Genomic DNA, 18,277 nt, shown 5'->3' with positions numbered 1-18,277 from the left:
TTTTTTTGATGAAATATCTCTTCATTTTCTTATTGGGTTGGTTGTCTTTCTTATTTATATTCTTTACGTGTATTTGACCACTATACCTTTTTTACTTATGTAAATGGCAAATAGCTCTGTCTGAGGACGGAGGGAATAAAAAGTGCTTACTGAGCTGAGAAGGCATCTTGAGACTGAAAAACACGGCAGGCAGGTTCATACAATCGGTGAATCAGTTTATCATAGGGTAACTTACCTGTAAAGGCTGAGAGCAGGCAGACAACCATCAGGAAGAATTAACAGCCGCACTCCAAACCGCTAAGGGGGTCATTGGGACAGTTTTATAGTTGACCTAGACTATGGAGGTATGTGCTTGGAAACAGGAAGTGCGTTCCTAAGATTTATGAGTGGGTAACTGGTCTTGTGCGTACCCGGAATATGTCAGCGAAGATTTTCCTCATTGTCTGGGGACTAACAGAGTATAGAGGCGACCTGATCCGAATGATTATTAAACAATGTCGATTAACTGCTAAGCCCTTGACAACAGAGAGTGATTTACTTCGCAGTACAGTCCTGGGTAGGGTCAACAGAAAGCCTATATGGGCCCAAGATGGCCTCACTTATGCTAACAGCCATACAAGCTCAAGCTCAGTTTGTGGGCTGCTTTTGTTACTCTTATGGTGTCTTTTTTTTTTAAAATCATCTTCAGCAGTAGACAGAATAAAATAATGGATCTGATTATACAATCACACAGATTCAAAGGAAAGGTGTCTTTTGACAAACAGGTATTCATAATTTTATTATAATCTTGTCGTGATCCTTTTGTGTATTGTCTGTGCTCTGTGGTCTTTCTTAAAGCCTTCCCTACCCTAAGGTCGTAGAGATATTCTTCTGTATTTTCTCCTCAAATGTCTATAGTTTGGCTTTTTATATTTAAGCCTTTATTTTACCAGGAATTGATTTTCATGTATGGTGTGAGGCAGGAAACCAATTTCACTTTCTTCCCATGTCAATAACCAGTTGTCCCAGGTCCATATATTGGACCTTTCCCCCCTGATGTAACGCAGCTGTCATAAATCAAGTTTACATATGCATATGCACGCGGGTTTATTTCTTGGCTCTCTTCAGTTCCATTGATCTATTTGTCTGTTCCTGTGATGTAACACCTATCTTAATAACCATACCTTTGTAACAACTCTTGATATTTAGTAGGGTAAGTCCTTTCATCTTGTTTTTCAGAAGTGTCTTGGCTATTGTTGGATATCTGCTTTCCATATAAAATTCTTAAAAAAAAAAAAAAAGTTCCTGTTGGGATTTGGTTACAACTGCTCGATATTTTTTAAGATTATCATTTTCTGATTGCTGCTTATGTATAGAAACACAGTTGACTTATTTATTGATTCTGTGTCCAGTAACCTGGCTAAATTACTTTATTAATTTAAATAATTTATTTGCAGATTTTGGTGGGGCCGGTGCTAGGTAGACACAAATATTGCCTGCAAATAATGAAAGTCTAGTTCTCCCTTTCCAATCTTTATATCTTTTTCTTTTCTCTTGTTTTTCTGTCCTTGCTCAGATTCCAGTACCATGTTGACTAGAAGTGGTGATAGGCATACTTGTTCATAATTGTAAAGGGAATATGTTCATATTTCATCATGTAATATTAGCTGTAGATGTGCCCTTTATTAGGTTAACGAAGTCCCTTGCCATTTCTAGAAGGATTTGGGGGTTTTTTTGTTTATGTAGTTGTCTGTTTTTTTAAGACAGAATAAATCTTGAAATTTACTAATTCATTTTTCTTCATCTTGTTTGTTAATTCATTTTTCTCCTTTAATATGGTGGGTTGGTGAATTATAAATTTTTCTAGTGCTGAATCACTCTTGTATTTCTAGAAAATATTCAAATTGATCAGGTTGATTATATTATTAATATAATGTTGGGTTTGGTATGCTAATATTTTGTTTAGAAGTTGGCCTGTAATTTTCCTGTCTTCCAATTTCCTTTTCTGGTTTTGAAATTAAAGTTATTCTAGCCTCTTACTGAATTCAAGAGTCTTCTCATCCTTTTCTCTTCTATATTAGATTTTTTTTTTTTTAAGATTGAAATATTCCATTCCTTGAGTGTTTGCTACAATTTGCATGCAAAACTGTCTAGACCTGCCCTTTTCTTTGGGGAAGATTTTAAATTATTGGTTATTTTTGTAATGATTATTGTGGTATTTTTCAGATTCTCTCTTCTTAAGTCAGTTTTGATAAGTTAAATTTTTTGAGAAAATTGTTCATTTTGTATACTTTAAATATATAGGCATAAAGTTCCTGGTTTGGGGTTTTGAAAAAACTTTTGTTCTATGTAGCTATGTACTCCTCTTTTACTCCTATTATTTATTTTTCCTTCTCTTGGTTTTTTTGGGTGTTTTTGTTTTTGTTGTTGTCATTTTCATATTTGCTTTACCAAAGACTTCACAGTAGTTTTAGTCTTTTAAGAGAACCAACTTTTGGTTTTGTTGATCCTCTTAGTTTTATGTCTTTTATTTATGTTATTATTTTTTCTCTTATTGTTGTTATTTTCTTTCCATTTTCTGTGGGTTCCTCTTTTTTTCAGAAGATGTGGAAATGGTGCATCTCACATGTCTTAGCTCAGGCTGCAATAACAAAGTACCATAGACTGGGCGGCTTAAACATCAAACATTTGTTTTTCACAGATCTGGAGGCTGGAAAGTCCAAGATCAAGGTGCCAGCACATCTGGTCTCTGGCGTGAGCCTGCTTTCTGGTTCGCAGGTGGCTGTCTTCTTCTTGTATCCTCATGTGGCAGAGAGCAGACGGCCCCTGCAAGCTCTCATAGCCTTTCTTATAAGGGCACTAATCCACCATGAGGGCTCCACCCTCATGATCTACTTGCCTTCCAAAGGCCCCACCTCCTAATATCACCACATCAGGGGTTAGAATTTCAGCATATGAATTTGGGGGGGGGGTTGTTGGGCACAAACCTTCCATCCGTAACATTGCTCCATTTTTTTTTTTTGAACCATGGTAATGGTTCTCTTCATATAAACAGCATATGGCTATATTTTGAAGTCAGACAGCATACCTTTTAACTGGAGAGTTCAATCCATTTACAGTTATAGTTACTGATAAAATTGGCTTTATTTCTACCATCTTTATTTTTCGCACCTTCTATTTGTCATACTTTGAATTCAGTGTTTGCTTTTTTCATTTTTTTCTTCTGCTGGAAAAAAAAGGGAAAAAATGAAGACACACACTGCTTTGGAAGATACACACTGCTTTTTATTGGTTACCCTTGAAATCTAAATGCATGCTTAAGGAAGTCGAAAGTTAATTAATATCTTTATTCTCCTCCTAAACAGTACAAAGCTTAAAAATGCTTTCAATTCACTCACCCTCCACCTCTGTTATTCAGCCTTTTAAGGGTGTGTGTGTGTGTGTGTGTGTGTGTGTGTGTGTGTGTGTGTGTGTTTTCTTGTGTGTATGTTAGGGTGGAATTGTGTAGTAACACAAATCAATATTGCTATTAAACTTTTATACAGTCAACATGTAAAACTTTTATCGTCTATTTTATCTCACACTTTACTTCTTGATCAGTTTCTTTTTATAAATTTATTTTCTTTGCGATGAGAACTCTTAGGATTTACTCTTTTAACAACTTTTAAAATTTATTTATTTATTTATTTATTTATTTTTGGCTGTGTTGGGTCTTCGTTGCTGCGTGCGGGCTTCCTCTTGTTGCATCAAGCGGGGGCTTCTCTTCATTGTGGTGCCCAGGCTTCTCATTGCGGTGGCTTCTCTTGTTGCAGAGCACGGGCTCTAGGCGCATGGGCTCTAGAGTGCAGGTTCAGTAGTTGTGGCGCACGGGCTTAGTTGCTCTGCGGCATCTGGGATCTTCCCGGACCAGAGCTCTAACCTGTGTCCCCTGCATTGGCAGGTGGATTCTCAACCACTGCGCCACCAGGGAATTCCTTGGATCAGTTTCTTAAAGTACATTGTTTAGAAGTTCCCTTTGGTGACAGTCTTGTGATAAAGTTCTGTGGTTTTTTAAAAATATATATTTTATTTTTAATCTGAAAATATGGTTTGTTTTATTTCTCTCTTGTTCTTGAAAGGTGGTTTCAATCGCTGCATCATTTTCTCACAGCTCTATCTCTTCTGGCTTTCATTATAGCTATTGGGAAGTCATCTGTCTAATTTTTGCTCCTTTACTAGTAATATGTCTTTTATCTGACTGCTTTTTTAGATCTTCCTTTAATATTGGGTTCTTCATTTTACTTTGTGTCCACGTGTTTTTTTGTTTTTCTTTTTAATATAATTTTATTTATTTTTGATACAGCAGGTTCTTATTAGTTATCTATTTTATACGTATTAGTGTATATATGTCAATCCCAATCTCCCGATTCATCCCACCACCACCACCACCCCCGCCACTTTCCCCCCTTGGTGTCCATACGTTTGTTCTCTACATCTGTGTCTCTATGCCCTGCAAACCGGTTCATCTGTACCATTTTTCTAGGTTCCACATATATGCGTTAATGTACGATACTTGTTTTTCTCTTTCCGACTTACTTCACTCTGTATGACAGTCTCTAGATCCATCCACGTCTCTACAAATCACCCAATTTCATTCCCTTTTATGCCTGAGTAATATTCCATTGTATATATGTACCACAGCTTCTTTCTCCATTTGTCTGTCGATGGGCATATAGGTTGCTTCCATGACCTGGCTATTGTAAATAGTGCTGCAGTGAACATTGGGGTGCATGTGTCTTTTTGAATTATGGTTTTCTCTGGGTATATGCCCAGTAGTGGGATTGCTGAGTCATATGGTAATTCTATTTTTAGTTTTTTAAGGAACCTCCATACTGTTCTCCATAGTGGCTCTATCAATTTACATTCCCACCAACAGTGCAAGAGGGTTCCCTTTTCTCCACACCCTCTCCAGCATTTGTTGTTTGTAGATTTTCTGATGATGCCCATTCTAACTGGTGTGCGGTGATATCTCATTGTAGTTTTGATTTGCATTTCTCTAATAATTAGTGATGTTGAGCAGCTTTTCATGTGCTTCTTGGCCATCTGTACATCTTCTTTGGAGAAATGTCTATTTAGGTCTTGTGCCCATTTTTTGATTGGGTTGTTTGTTTCTTTAATATTGAACTGCATGAGCTGTTTATATATTTTGGAGATTAATCCTTTGTCCGTTGATTCATTTGCAAATATTTTCTTCCATTCTAAGAGTTTTATAGTGTCTCACCTTACATTTAGGTCTTTAATCCATTTTGAGTTTATTTTTGTGTATGGTATTGGGGAGTGTTCTATTTTCATGCCTTTACATTTGGCTGTCCAGTTTTCCCAGAACCACTATTGAAGAGACTGTCTTTTCTCCATTGTATATCCTTGCCCCCTTTGTCATAGATTAGTTGACCATAGGTGCGTAGGTTTATCTCTGGGCTTTCTATCCTGTTCCATTGATCTATATTTCTGTTTTTGTGCTAGTACTATATTGTCTTGATTACTGTAGCTTTGTAGTATAGTCTGAAGTCAGGAAGTCTGATTCCTCCAGCTCCAGTTTTTTTCCCTCAAGACTGCTTTGGCTATTGGGGTCTTTTGTGTCTCCATACAAATTTTAAGATTTTTGGTTCCAGTTCTGTAAAAAATGCCACTGGTAATTTGATAGGGATTGCATTGAATCTGTAGATTGCTTGGGTAGTATAGTCATTTTCACAATATTGATTCTTTCAATCCAAGAACATGGCATATCTCTCCATCTGTGTCAACTTTGATTTCTTTCATCACTGTCTTATAGTTTTCTGAGTACAGGTCTTTTACCTCCTTAGGTAGGTTTATTCCTAGGTATTTTATTCTTTTTGTTGCAGTGGTGATTGGGATTGTTTCCTTAATTTCTCTTTCTGATCTTTCGTTCTTGGTGTATAGGAATGCAAGAGATTTCTATGCATTAAATTTGTATCCTGCAGCTTTACCAAATTCATTGATTAGCTCTAGTAGTTTTCTGGTGACATCTTTAGGATTCTCTATGTATAGTATCATGTCATCTGTAAACAGTGACAGTTTTACTTCTTCTTTTCCAGTTTGTATTCCTTTTATTTCTTTTTCTTCTCTGATTGCCGTGGCTAGGACTTCCAAAACTATGTTGAATATTAGTGGCGAGAATGGAAATCCTTGTCTTGTTCCTGATCTTAGAGGAAATGCTTTCAGTTTTTCACCATTGAGAATGATATTTGCTGTGGGTTTGTCATATATGGCTTTTATTATGTTGAGGTAGATTCCCTCTATGCCCACTTTTTGGAGGGTTTTTTATCATAAGTAGGTGTTGAATTTTTTCAAAAGGTTTTTCTGCATTTATTGAGATGATCATATGGTTTTTATTCTCAATTTGTTAATACGGTATATCACATTGATTGATTTGTATATATTGAAGAATCCTTGTATCCCTGGGATAAATCCCACTTGATCATGGTGTATGATCCTTTTAATGTGTTGTTGGATTCTGTTTGCTAGTATTTTGTTTAGGATTTTTGCATCTATATTCATCTGTGATATTGGTCTGTAATTTTCTTTTTTAGTAGTATCTTTGTCTGCTTTTGGTATAAGGGTGATGGTGGCCTCATAGAATGAGTTTGGGAGTGTTCCTTCCTCTGCATTTGTTTGGAAGAGTTTGAGAAGGTTGGGTGTTAGCTCGTCTCTAAATGTTTGATAGAACTCACCTGGGAAGCCATCTGGTCCTGGACTTTTGTTTGTTGGAAGATTTTTAATCACAGTTTCAATTTCATTACTTGTGATTTGTCTGTTCATATTTTGTATTTCTTCCTGGTTCAGTCTTGGAAGGTTATACGTTTCTAAGAATTTGTCCATTTCTTCCAGGTTGTCCATTTAATTGGCATAGAGTTGCTTGTAGTATAGTCTCTTAGCATGCTTTGTATTTCTGCGGTGTCTGTTGTAACTTCTCCTTTTTCATTTCTGATTTTATTGATTTGAGTCCTCTCCCTTTTTTCTTGATGAGTGTGTCTAAAGGTTTATTAATTTTGTTTATCTTCTCAAGGAACCAGCTTTTAGTTTTATTGATCTTTGCTGTTGTTTTCTTTACTTCTGTTTCATTTATTTCCGCTCTGATCTTTATGATTTCTTTCCTTCTACTAACTTTGGGTTTTGTTTGTTCTTCTTTCTCTAGTTCCTTTAGTTGTAAGGTTAGATTGTTTATTTGAGATGTTTCTTGTTTCCTGAGGTAGGCTTGTATTGCTGTAAACTTCCCTCTTAGAACTGCTTTTGCTGCACCCCACAGGTTTTGGATCATCGTGTTTTCGTTGTCATTTGTCTCTAGGTATTTTTTGATTTCCTCTTTGATTTCTTTAGTGATTTCTTGGTTATTTAATAACATATTTGTTTCGCCTCCATGTGTTTGTGTTTTTTATGTGTTTTTCCCTGTAATTGATTTCTAATCTCATAGTGTTGTGGTCGGAAAAGATGCTTCACATAATTTCAATTTTCTTAAATTTACCGAGGCTTGATTTGTGACCCAAGATGTGATCTATCCTGGAGAATGTTCCGTGCGCACTTTAGAAGAAAGTGTAATCTGCTGTTTTTGGATGGAATGTCCTATAAATATCAATTAAATCTATATCTGGTATTGTGTCATTTAAAGCTTGTGTTTCCTTATTTATTTTCATTCTGGATGATCTGTCCATTGGTGTAGGTGAGGTGTTAAAGTCCCCCACTATTATTGTGTTACTGTCGATTTCCTCTTTTGGAGCTGTTAGCAGTTGCCTTATGTATTGAGGTGGTTCTGTGTTGTGTGCGTATATATTTATAATTTTTGTATCTTCTTGGATTGATCCCTTGATCATTATGTAGTGTCCTTCCTTGTCTCTTGTAACATTCTTTATTTTAAAGTCTATTTTATCTGCTATGAGTATTTCTACTCCAGCTTTCTTTTGATTTCCATTTGCATGGAATATTTTTTTCCATCCCCTCACTTTCAGTCTGTATGTGTCCCTAGATCTGAAGTGGGTCTCTTGTAGACAGCGTATATGTGGGTCTTGTTTTTATATCCATTCAGCAAGCCTGTGTTTTTGTTTGGAGCATTTAATCCATTCATGTTTAAGGTAATTATCGATATGTATGTTCCTATTAGCATTTTCTTAAATGTTATGGGTTTGTTTTTGTAGGTCCTTTTCTTCTCTTGTGTTTCCCACTTAGAGAAATTCGTTTAGCATTTGTTGTAGAGCTGGTTTGGTGATGCTGAATTCTTTTAGCTTTTGCTTGTCTGTAAAGCTTTTTATTTCTCTGTAGAATCTGAATGAGATCCTTGCCGGGTAGAGTAATCTTGATTGTAGGTTCTTCCCTTTCATCACTTTAAATATATCATGCCACTGCCTTCTGGCTTGTAGACTTTCTGCTGAGAAATCAGCTGTTAACCTTATGGGAACTCCCTTGTATGTTATTTGTCGTTTTTCCCTTGTTGCTTTCAATAATTTTTCTTTGTCTTTAATTTTTGTCAATTTGAGTACTGTGTGTCTCAGCATGTTTCTCCTTGGGTTTGTCACGTCTGGGACTCTCTGTGCTTCCTGGACTTGGGTGGCTATTTCCTTTCCCATGTTAGAGAAGTTTTTGACTATAATCTCTTCAGGTATTTTCTTGGGTCCTTTCTCTCTCTGTTCTCCTTCTGGGACCCCTGTAATGCAAATGTTGTTGCATTTAATATTGTCCCAGAGGTCTCTTAGGCTGTCTTCATTTCTTTTCATTCTTTTTTCTTTACTCTGTTCCGTGGCAGTGAATTCCACCATTCTGTCTTCCAGGTCACTTATCCGTTTTTCTGCCTCAGTTATTCTGCTATTGATGCCTTCTAGTGTATTTTTCATTTCAGTTATTGTATTGTTCATCTCTGTTTGTTTGTTCTTTAATTCTTCTAGGTTTTTGTTAAACATTTCTCGCATCTTCTCGATCTTTGCCTCCATTGTTTTTCCAAGGTCCTGGATCATCTTCACTATCATTATTCTGAATTCTTTTTCTGGAAGGTTACCTATCTCCCCTTCATTTAGCTGTTTTCCTGGGGTTTTATCTTGTTCCTTCATCTCGTACAAAGTCTTCTGCCTTTTCATTTTGTCTGTCTTCTGTTATGTGGTTTTCCTTCCACAAGATGCAGAATTGTAGTTCTTCTTGCTTCTCTGTTTTTTTTTTTTTGTTTTTTTACTTGCAATTCTCTGTGCTTTCTACATCCGAAGATTCCTGTCTGTTGGACATCTCCTGGTCTTTCCATTATCTCCTTCTGGAACTATGGTTAAAAAAACATTTGTTAGATCTCATTTTATCCTCCAAATATTTTGACATCTTTTTTATTATTTTCATCTCTTTGTCTCTATGCTTTTTCAGGTATAATTTCTTTAGAACTTTATTCCAGGTCACAGATTCTCTTCTCAACTGTATGTATTCTGCTATTTAGCCCTTTTATTGAGCTTTAAATTTAAATTGTTATCTTTCTAAATTTCTTTGTGTGTTTTTTTAATGTTGGCCTAGTCAGTGTTCACAGTCTCTTACTCCTTTTTCTCTTTGGCTGCTTTTTTATTTCCTTAAACACATTAAGTGGTTATTTCTGATTTCAGTTATTTCAGTATATAGATCTTTATGATCTTGCTTATGGTAGCTTGTTTCCTTGAATGTTTTACTGGGATTCTCTCTGCAAGACTTCCATAAGACATGGGTTGAGAGAGTATTTGTCCTCAGAGGATTTGCTTCTGCTTTTGCCATGTGTCTGACAGCACTTCAACTTTAGACTTGGATCCACTTTATAGTGAGATGCTCCCATGTGTCTTTGGACCATGTGGATAGTGTGTAATCAGGCATAAACACAGGTGTGGTCAACTAGTGGCTTCAAAATATCAGAAGGGTTTTTCTTTTTTACATCTCCAGTCAGAATGAAGGTTGAGATGGACACTTTTTCTTCCTTAACTTTTCTCTTTGTTGACTAGATGTTGTCTTCTAGTTCCTTGCTCTTTGGATCAGCAACTCGAGCATCACCTTGTAGCTTGTTAAAATGCAGAATCTCAGGTCCTACCAGACCTACTCAGAATCTGTACTTTAACAAGATATTCCCCAGGTGGTTTATGTGCACATTTAAAAATCTTTCAAATCACTCTTTGTTCAGTGTGTGAGCCTCCCTGAGTTATGGCCTCTAATAGGCTTTTTGTTTTGCTCAGACTCATAAGACAGTGCTCTCCCTGCTGTCCTGAGAGCTCTGTAGTGTAAGTTCTAGGGGAGAAAGACACAGGTTATGTAGCAGCTTAAGTGTTTGTTTATCTTACAGGACTGCTTTGACAGTTTATCATTATTTACTTCCTTAAAGGTTCTTCCTCTGATTTAGAAGTGTTTTGTATATTTTTTTTTTTTACCTTTTTAGATGTTTTAGGGCTATAGGGTTTTGACATCTCTATCAAATTGCCACAACAGAAGTTTTGAAAAGTTGTTTTTATTTTTTAGTGGTGATTCACTCTTTTTCCTTTGCTTATATTAGTTCTTTTAGAATGTCATCTTCTTGCCTATAATGTACTTGTAAACACAGTTCTGAATAGGCTCTGGATAAGGCCAAACCACCCCTTGAAAAAGAAGACATGGGCTTTATGGTGCATTTCCCTGTTTCTCAAAAGGAGCGCAGCATCCCATCTGATCTTGTACTGTGCAGAAATGAGGGAAATTCTTTTCCTCTGCATTTTGGCACACGCTTACCTAACTACAAAAATAGTTCTGTTTATGGTTCCATGGTCTCAGAGTCCTTTGAGAAAACTGGTCTTTCGGCTTTTCCTTGTTACCCTTCTTTATGTAGATAAAGTTCCTTCAGAACTGCCCAAAGCCAGACTGAGGGACCAGTTTCTCAAACTTATACTTTGCTACTCTTCTTTCTTTCCCCAAGGTACACTCACGTTTCTGTTCTTTACTCAAAACCCTTGTGCACGTTGACTTCTGTGTCCCACAGTTAGGCTCAAGTTATTAATACACTCAATGTGTGCACATGAAGACATATGCATTGCTTCATTTCTCTGAACTACTCTACAAGGTAGGAGATATATCCCCATTTTTCAGATTGGAAAACACACTCAGTGAGATATAGAAACCTTCTTTGCATCATATTGCTATTAAGTGGTATGGCTGGCACTGGGACCCAAGTGTGACTGTAGTGCCCTTAGTTTGCGTTTTCTACTCCTCCATTGTATTACTTAAGGAGAGGGCCTAGCTGCTCTGACAGCCCTGCCGATGGGACAGGAATCAGGATCTTTTCATCTTGTTACTTCACCATCTGTAAAGCAGCACCAATAGTCAACCCATACATGCTAGTAGTGTTTTACTAGTTATTTCAGCCTGTGTCAGTTCTGATTGGTTGGACATATATTATAATTGAGCAGTGTCTATATCATACAAGTTGTTAAATATTTTAAGTATCACTTGGCCCTGGGTTTTGTCCTCATCCACAAGGTTACAGCTGGGTCACTGCCATGTCCACATTACAACCTGAAGGAATGGAAAAAGAAATCTAGGGCAGTTGGTTTGTTGCAAAATTGAGGCGATCTAAAATTTGCACACGTCATTTGTAGCTGCAGCCCACTGGTCAACTTGGACACGTGGCTTCGTGGCTGCAGGGAAGGCTGGGAAATGTGATCTCTAAGCGAGTGGCCTGGTGCTCAGCTTGATCACAAGCCAGGTAGGAGTGGGCGTCCTAGAACTCAGTGGAAGAAGGGAAAGTGGCTACTTGTGGCACTTAGCAGTCTCTACCAAATCTGCCTAATGTCACTTTTCCAAAAATGACTGTGTTCATACTGAACAGAATTACTGTAAAATACAGTTATACACATCTCATCAGTTTATTGTGAGGTTTAAATAAGCTGACATATTTTCAGCCCCTAGCACAGTGCCTGGCACACAGGAAGCAACTAAAACATAAAATTACTTTTTTTATTTACAGTTCATATATCTGCATCAGTTAAGAAGCAAAATTTTTAGCGTCAGATTTTGTCTACATTATAATTGACAGCCAGGGATTTTGTGCCATTTTCCTGATTTTTCATAAATGCTTACAAATTTCTACAGATTTGAAACATACCAAGGTTACTTTTTACACTGAATATCATTTCAAGTTTCCAATACAGGGATTTTTTTTTTTAACTTGCTAAAACAGCCAAACCTAAAAGAAAAATTACGAATTTAATTGTGTTGAGTCAGGGCTGAGTGCACAGTAGCAATGGCTACTGGTATCTATTAAATATTTGCTGAATTTTAGGCTTCAAAGTAAGTTATTTATTTATTTATTATTTTTGGCTGTGTTGGGTCTTCGTTTCTGTGCGAGGGCTTTCTCCAGTTGCGGCAAGCGGGGGCCACTCTTCACTGCGGTGCGCGGCCCTCTCACTATCGTGGCCTCTCTTGTTGCGGAGCACAGGCTCCAGACGCACAGGCTCAGTAGTTGTGGCTCACGGGCCTAGTTGCTCCGCGGCATGTGGGATCTTCCCAGACCAGGGCTCGAACCCATGTCCCCTGCATCGGCAGGCAGATTCTCAACCACTGCGCCACCAGGGAAGCCCCAAAGTAAGTTATTTAAAGTACAGTAAAATAGATTTAATTAGTAACCAAAGCAGAAACTACTCATTAGCCAGAGTAGATGTAAAATCGGTCCACATTTAGAATCTATTTGTTAAATTCTCCTTTCTGTATATCTGTATTAATTATTACTAAACTGTCATGACTTAGCAAACAACCTTTAACACTTTACAAATTGCTAATAGATTTGTTGATGAATAGAAAGTTGGACACCATATGATGGATAGAAGTTCCTATTGTGGAGGCTGGCTGAAGTTGCTAAATTGGGATATAATATTGTCAACTTCTACAGAATCCTGTATTTCGGATAGCAAATGACTGATACAAACCCTGTGATTTGGGACCGAGAATGTCTTTCAGTTGTGCATGGTTTATATTCACCAACATTTTCAATATAATATTTTTCTAAATAGTCAACCACAAAAACCAAGAACAGATTATTATATGAAATATATTAGTACAATCAGAAACTCATATTTCTGTTACCCATATAATTTTTTTTTTAATAAATTTATTTATTTTTACTTTTGGCTATGTTGGGTCTTCGTTGCTGCGCGCAGGCTTTCTCTAGTTGCTGCGAGCGGGGGCTACTCTTCGTTGCGGTGTACGGGCTTCTCATTGCGGTGGCTTCTTTTGTTGCAGAGCACGGGCTCTAGGCATTCGGGCTTCAGTAGTTGAGGCATGCGGGCTCAGTAGTTTTGGCTCGCGGGCTCTAGACCACAGGCTTAGTAGCTGTGGTTCACGGGCTTAGTTGCTCCACAGCATGTGGGATCTTCCTGATTCTGTGCTCAAACCCATGCCCCCAGCATTTGCAGGAGGATTCTTGACCACTGCGCCACCAGGGAAGCCCCCATATAGTTTCTTAATAAAAATAAATGCCGCCTTACAAGATGTTATTGTTGCAGGTTTTTCTCTTTTGATTTTTAGCAAATGCTTAACTAAGTATTATTATGAGGACATAATTAAAAGTAAAATATGCCCTTAAATATTGTAGTGGAAGTTTGAAGGCAAAATGGTCTGTAGTCTAACTCAATAAATACATTAAAACTTTAGGTAAGTGTTTTTATTTTAATATGTATAGAAATTTTTATTGATTCACAGATTCTTCTCAGCCAATTAGTATCATAAATGTGAAGTATTTTATGTAAGTGAGTATTTAGATGGGAGAAGTCTATATTAATTCTGTAAGTCGTTGTAGCTTTATTAATACATTCAGTTGTATATTTATTTTCTTAATCCTTGAATTTTGTTGGCCAAAGACTAATTTGCATTACAATTGGACATTCAGACAATCAGCAATGTTGCCAGACACGGAGATATATGCAGTGGACGTGCAGATTAACAGCCTGATGTACTATTTTGAAATTGTTAATGCAGTTTGTATGTAATGTTAACTTTATGTAATCTTACAAACAAGTCTTATGTAAATTCCAAATTGGCTGTGGAGGGTGTATATATATACACAGAGACATATATACATACAAACAAATACTTGTGCATATATATTTGCGTGTGTGTATGTGCATGTGTGTGTATATATATATATAATTTTTTAAAGCGGGGGGGTAGGGTGATGTAGTCATTGTTGGAATATGAATAAAATACATGTAGTGAAAGAAAATTCTAACTACATGTAATGCTATCAGGAGCTTCCAGATAATTCTATAATAATAATAATAGATACAGTCTGTCACTATGCTAAGTGCTTTGCATGAATTGTCCTGTTTAATCTATTTAGTAACCTCATGAGATAGATACTGTTATATTCAATTTAGAGGGGAAGAAATGGATTTAGAAAGGGTAAATAACTTGACAAAGGTCAAACAACTAGTACGTATTTGTTTTAGTTTCTTATTGCTGGTGTAACAAATTACCACAAACTTAGTGGCTTAAAAATCCTTACAGTTCTGGAGGTGAGAAGTCTGAAATGGGTCTCTTTGTGCTGAAACCAAGGTGTTAGGGTTGTGTTTCTTCTGGGTACTCTAAGGGAGAATCTGTTTCCTCCCTTTTCCAACTTCCAGAGGCTGCCCAAGTTCCTGGACTTGGTGGCCCTTTCCTCCATCTTTAGAGCCAGCAACATCATCAAGTCTGTCTCTCACTGCCACCTCTCTGGTTCTCTCTTCCAGTTCTCTCTTCCCCTTTGAAGGACCCCTGTGATGACAGTGGACCCACCCAGATAATCCAGGACAGTCTACCTAGTTCAGGGTCATCTGATCAGCAACCTCAGTTCCATCTCTTACCTAATTCTCCTTCACCATGTGACCTAGCCTGCACATAGTTTCCAGATATTAGGTTCTCACCCTCTTTGGGGGCCATTACTGTGCCTGCCACAGTGGTGTGACCAGAACTGGTACGTACCTCTGTCTACCTCTAAAGCCATTCCTTCAGGAAGTTGAAGACCCCAACCCTGAGGTCATTTTTCAGAGTGGTTTTGCCCTTATTGAACATTATCTCAACAAGGGTTGGATAACTTTCATAATACTGAAAGCTTACCTTTCTCATTGTAACCTAGAAAGTGAGATCATTTATACATTGCAGGTGCCCAACACATTTTAAGATGTTTAATTGGCAGAAAAAGAGGGCCATGATTAGGATTTAAATATAAAAATACTAAATACAGTGCCTTGTGACTTATAGAGATTTAAATACTAAATATTGTCATTGAAAAGTTCCTACTACTGAGTTACTCTTAATGATCTGATTCCTGGTATTTTTGGCATTGCTTCAGACAGGAATCCGTATTTAATTTAATTTAATTAATTTATTTAAATTTTAAAAAATAAATTTATTTTATTTACTTTTGGCCTCGTTGAGTCTTCGTTGCTGTGTGCAGGCTTTCTCTTGTTGCAGCGAGCGGGGGCTACTCTTTGTTATGGTGCATGGGCTTCTCATCGTGGTGGCTTCTCTTGTTGCGGAGCACAGGCTCTAGGCCCGCAGGCTTCAGTAGTTGTGGTGCGTGGGCTCAGTAGTTGTGGTGCGTGGTCTGTAGAGCGCAGGCTTAGTAGTTGTGGCACACGGGCTTAGTTGTTCTGTGGCATGTGGGATCTTCCTGGACCAGGTCTTGAACTTGTGTCCCCTGCATTAGCAGGCAGATTCTTAACAACTGCGCCACCAGGGAAGTCCCAGGAATCCGTATTTTATATCTGTTTTTGCAATTTTGATAGTGGTTAACTAATTCATTTCAAAGCTCTTCTTTTCAAACTGATAGCATTGGTTGCCTCCAGGGAAGAGAACTGGCCGTCTGAAAGATAGGGGCAGAGGGAAGGGTTGTCACTTTGTCCTTCTGTACTTTTTAATTTTGATAAATGTGAATGTGTAAGCTTAACACAAGTAAATAAAAGTATTACATTTTGAAGTAGAATAAATGAACAGCTCCTATTTTTTCACTGTCTTCACTCTGCTAGGATCACCCATTCTGTGTCATTCTTTGAGGAAAATAAGTTCTCAAGAAGAAAAATCCGAACCCATCAAACAACCCCTTAAGAAGCCAAAGTTACCAGAAGGTCGTTTTGATGCACCAGAAGACTCCAATTTAGAGAAAGAACCACTGACAAGTGAGTAGAGTAAAGCTCCTCTCGTAATTTTTGGTCTCAAAGAAAGTGTTTCAGTCATTGAGAAGCAAATGAAAGGACGGAAGCATGTTATTGTTTATAATTCTTCATTGACAGTAATAAAGAATATTTCAACAATGAATAAAATTACCATACAGTAAGTCCACTATATATAAACAAGTTCTGTTCCAAGAGCGCATTCGTAAGTCCAATTTGTTTGTAAGTCCAACAGAGTTAGCCTAGGTACCCAACTAACACAGTCGGCTATATCGTACTGTACTGTAATAGGTTTATAATACTTTTCGCACAAATAATACATAAAAAACAAAGAAACACAAAAAACAAAACATTTTTAATCTTACAGTACGGTCCCTTGAAAAGTACAGTAGTACAGTACAACAGCTGGCACACGGGCTGGCATCGAGTGAACAGGCAAGAAGAGATACTGACTGGAGGAGGGAGAGGAGGTGGGAGATGGTAGAGCTGAAGGATCGTCAGCAATGGGAGACAGAGGGCAAGCTGCAATTTCACTCACGCGTGATGTTGATGGAATGCACGTTCGTATCTTTGAAAGTTTGCAGCGTGAAGGTTCGTATGTAGGGGACTTACTGAATTGACTATCAATATGTATGGGTTAAAAAAAGATTTCCAGGCCCCTGGCAGTGATTGATTATGTTTGATTAATTTATTTATTACACCCCATTATTCTCATGGCAAAATATATGAATTCAGATGCAAATAACAGAAACCTACTTGAACAGACTTAAGCAGAAGGTAGGGTATGTTGTTATTAAGGTACAGGGAACAAGTGAGGCTCCCTAGGACAGTAGTGCTGCTGGGCTTTAGAAGAAGACTGGGACCTCAGGACTAAACACTGTATGGAAACCAGGGTGTTCTTCCTTCTCTTGTCTTTGGTACCTACTCTTCATTGTTTTCTGTCTCCATACTCCCTTCTGAGTCAACTGGGCAGAAAGTAACTGCTCCCAGCAGCTACTCAGTTCAGGAGAACAACAAGATTGAAAATACAATTTCTTAGTCCTGATTTCAAATTCCTTAAGAAGAGAGCTCATTGGCCTACCTTGGATCAGATGTCCACAGCTAAATCAACCAGTGGCCAGTGGCCTGGGTCACAGGTGAAAATGTGGTTGTTCTCACTGTAATCACATGGCTGGGGAAAGAGAAGGGGACGTTTTGGAGAATAAAGAGGTTTTGTGGGGGGAGGAGAGATGATAGACTAAACATTATTTTGTATTCAGTATATATAAAATTTGGTTCATGTCTTAAAGCTTTTTTTTTTTAAGTACTACTTTATTTTCATGCTGTATCCTTTTGTACCTTTGGATTGTGGAAAATGTGCAAATATTAGCTATTCAAAAAATAGCATTTCATACAGCATAAATGTAAACATACCAGTCTGAAACTTTGGCAAGGCTGCCCTGCTTGTCTGGTTTTTCCAGTCTCGTGAGCACTAACCCATCTATGAAGTGAAGCATCCTAGGCAAGAAGATACCAGTAGAGGATACAGGGACCTGTGTCTGGAATTCTTCCTAGAATATAAAAGCTTTTGGGTTTTGCTCATTCATTAAATATTTCAGATTATAGCACTCTACCAAGCCCAATCTAATAACCAGATCAACCAGCCAAGGTGATGGAGGCTTTTAAAAAGTTGCCATGAATCTAGAGGTAAAATTTTTCTTCCAAGATTTTAGCTAAGCATAAAAATCTGAGAGGAAATATTTCCTTAAAATGTCTCACACAAAAGCAGCAGTCTCAGAAATAAACACTCACGTATATGCTTAATTGATTTTTGACATGGTTGCCAATACCATTCAATGGGGAAAAGGACAGTCTTTTCAATAAGTGGTGCTGAGAAAACTGGATATCCACATGTAAAAGAATGAAATTGGACCCCTTACCTTACACCATATTCGAAAACTAACTCTAAATATGTCAAAGACCTAAACTTAAGAGGGAAGACTATAAAACTCTTAGAAGAAAATTGGGCAGACTCTTCATGTCCCTGGATTTGACAATGATTTCATGCATATGACACCAAAAACACAAGCAACAAACATAAAAATAGATAAATAAGACATCAACAAAATTAAGAAATTTTGTTCATCTGAGAACATTATCAAGAAAAT

At 37.4% G+C, this 18,277-nt stretch overlaps 1 protein-coding gene across 1 annotated transcript in view; it reads left to right on the top strand.

Annotated features, from left to right (window-relative positions):
* Positions 1–18,277, top strand: part of SDHAF4 (succinate dehydrogenase complex assembly factor 4) — a 35,557-nt gene that overhangs the window by 1,671 nt on the left and 15,609 nt on the right. The window contains exon 2 of the mRNA XM_082474306.1: positions 15,987–16,136. Within this exon, the coding sequence (XP_082330432.1) occupies positions 15,987–16,136 (150 nt within the window). The remainder of the gene's footprint in view (positions 1–15,986; positions 16,137–18,277) is intronic.

The sequence above is a fragment of the Balaenoptera physalus genome (genome assembly GCF_965194825.1).
Source record: "Balaenoptera physalus genome assembly, chromosome: 9".
NCBI classification, from domain to species: Eukaryota; Metazoa; Chordata; class Mammalia; order Artiodactyla; family Balaenopteridae; genus Balaenoptera; species Balaenoptera physalus.
This window is presented reverse-complemented; position numbering and strand designations above follow the sequence as displayed.